Consider the following 1,798-nt stretch of genomic DNA (forward strand, 5'->3'; position numbering starts at 1 on the left):
TCTGTGTGGCCATCAACTACCGCCTCCTTCTCTTGCAGATGTGTTTGTGGTTTCCTCAGAGAGCTTCCATCTGGGGCCCCAACACAGTCCTCAGGGTAGGGCAGTGACCTGCAGCTGACCTCTCCTGATCACCTACCCCCTTTAGTCTTTCCCTCTGCTTGGAACTCACAGCTGGCTCCTTTCTGTGGGATCCATGTCTGACCCCCCAGGAGATTGTAGTGTGGTCCCACTGGGGGTAAACCTATAACTCCTCCCCTATTCTGTCCCCTGGGAGCTACTTTAGCCAGTGTTGGTCTTTAGATCTTTCTCGAAGAGAGTCAGCCATCTTCCCCCATTTCTCTGAAAGTCTGGGGGATACCTATCAGTTCTTGAAGCCCCTCCCTCAGTTTAGAGTAGAGGAAACAACCCTTTACTTCTATCATGTGGGGATGGGGAGGGGACCACTGCAGGCCACTGACAACTCTCCAGGGGATTCTGTGATATCTCTGTCTGGTTAATCTTCAGCTTCTCTGGTTTACTCTTGAGGAAAGTGATGAGCTGATAATTGATAAGTGTGACTTGCCTCACAGACCAGTTTGTATTGTAATGTGTTCAGCTTGGAGACATCGGCCACAACCCAGACAGAAAGAGTCCCATTTTAATGTCCTATCACTTTAAAGTCCATAGTTCTGTGGTTTCTTCTAAACATATCTAATGAGATGTGTAGTAATTGGCCCTTGTTTTCATTTTTGTTTTTTCAGGGAGCAAGAGGGCCTAATGGCTCCGTTGGTGAAAAGGTAAAGAAAAAGAAATAAGCTTTCTCTCTCCTGACTCTCCGTTCTCTGGGTTTACTGTAATTGGGCCATTGGGCTGGAGCATTGAATGGATAAATATCATGGAGCAGAAAGATGTCTCAAAGGAATTGCTTGGGAAAGGCACAACAGCTGGGATGGTGGGGATCAAACACCCTTCCCTGTTTTCTTCTTGCTCACCCCGCCCTACAAATGCGTTCAAATGAGTGCATCAGCTTATCCAAGTGAAATGTCAACTAGCAAGACAGCTGTTTCTGTACCATTAAGCAGTAACGATCAGAGCATTCATCAACCTAATTAACTTCAGACAGTGATGTTCTGATGTTGTTCCTTCCAGGAGTGAACCCAGGGTTGGGTAATCAGCCTGTCCTTTCCCTTACAGGGTGACCCTGGCAACAGAGGCTTACCGGGACCCCCAGGGAAAAATGGACAAGCTGGCACTCCTGGAGTCATGGGACCCCCAGGGCCCCCCGGCCCTCCTGGTCCCCCAGGCCCTGGATGTGCAATGGGACTTGGATTTGAGGTACTTTCCTTCCTTACTGTGATTAAAGAACAATGTGCACTAAGGGCTACTGGGAAGACCATCTAGCTGAACACTGGCCCGAGGGCACAGGCCATGCCAGCTCCCTGCTGAGCCCCTAGCTTCTAACACTGGCACTTGGAAAAGTAGGTGCTCAGAACTGGACCTGAAATCCTCATTCTTCCTCCTTCCCTAGGATACTGAAGGCTCTGGAAGTACCAGGCTGCTGCATGAACCCAAAATCTCCGGACCCATGGCTTCAAGCGTAGGTTGATTTTGGAACTTTCAGTATGAGGATTGTCACACTAGAGCGAGGGGGCTGTGGGTGTATCCTGGCTCTGTCTCTTTCATTAACCACCTTCTCTGTGCCTCCAGCTACTAGCCTCTGTGGAACAGGGAAAGTAGAGGTCCCTTATAGCTTGTTTCTCTGGGGAACATCCCAGGAGTTTTTCCTTGTTTTTAATTTTTATTTTGAGACAGAGTCTCA

General features: G+C 48.8%; 1 protein-coding gene across 1 annotated transcript in view; it reads left to right on the forward strand.

The window, feature by feature from the left end:
* COL15A1 (collagen type XV alpha 1 chain) overlaps positions 1-1,798 on the forward strand; it is a 107,392-nt gene that overhangs the window by 72,923 nt on the left and 32,671 nt on the right. The window contains exons 17-19 of the mRNA XM_012802304.1: positions 741-776; positions 1,174-1,314; positions 1,508-1,576. Of these exons, the coding sequence (XP_012657758.1) occupies positions 741-776; positions 1,174-1,314; positions 1,508-1,576 (246 nt within the window). The remainder of the gene's footprint in view (positions 1-740; positions 777-1,173; positions 1,315-1,507; positions 1,577-1,798) is intronic.

This window comes from Otolemur garnettii, unplaced genomic scaffold (assembly GCF_000181295.1).
Source record: "Otolemur garnettii isolate 467f Iridium unplaced genomic scaffold, OtoGar3 scaffold00014, whole genome shotgun sequence".
NCBI lineage: Eukaryota > Metazoa > Chordata > Mammalia > Primates > Galagidae > Otolemur > Otolemur garnettii.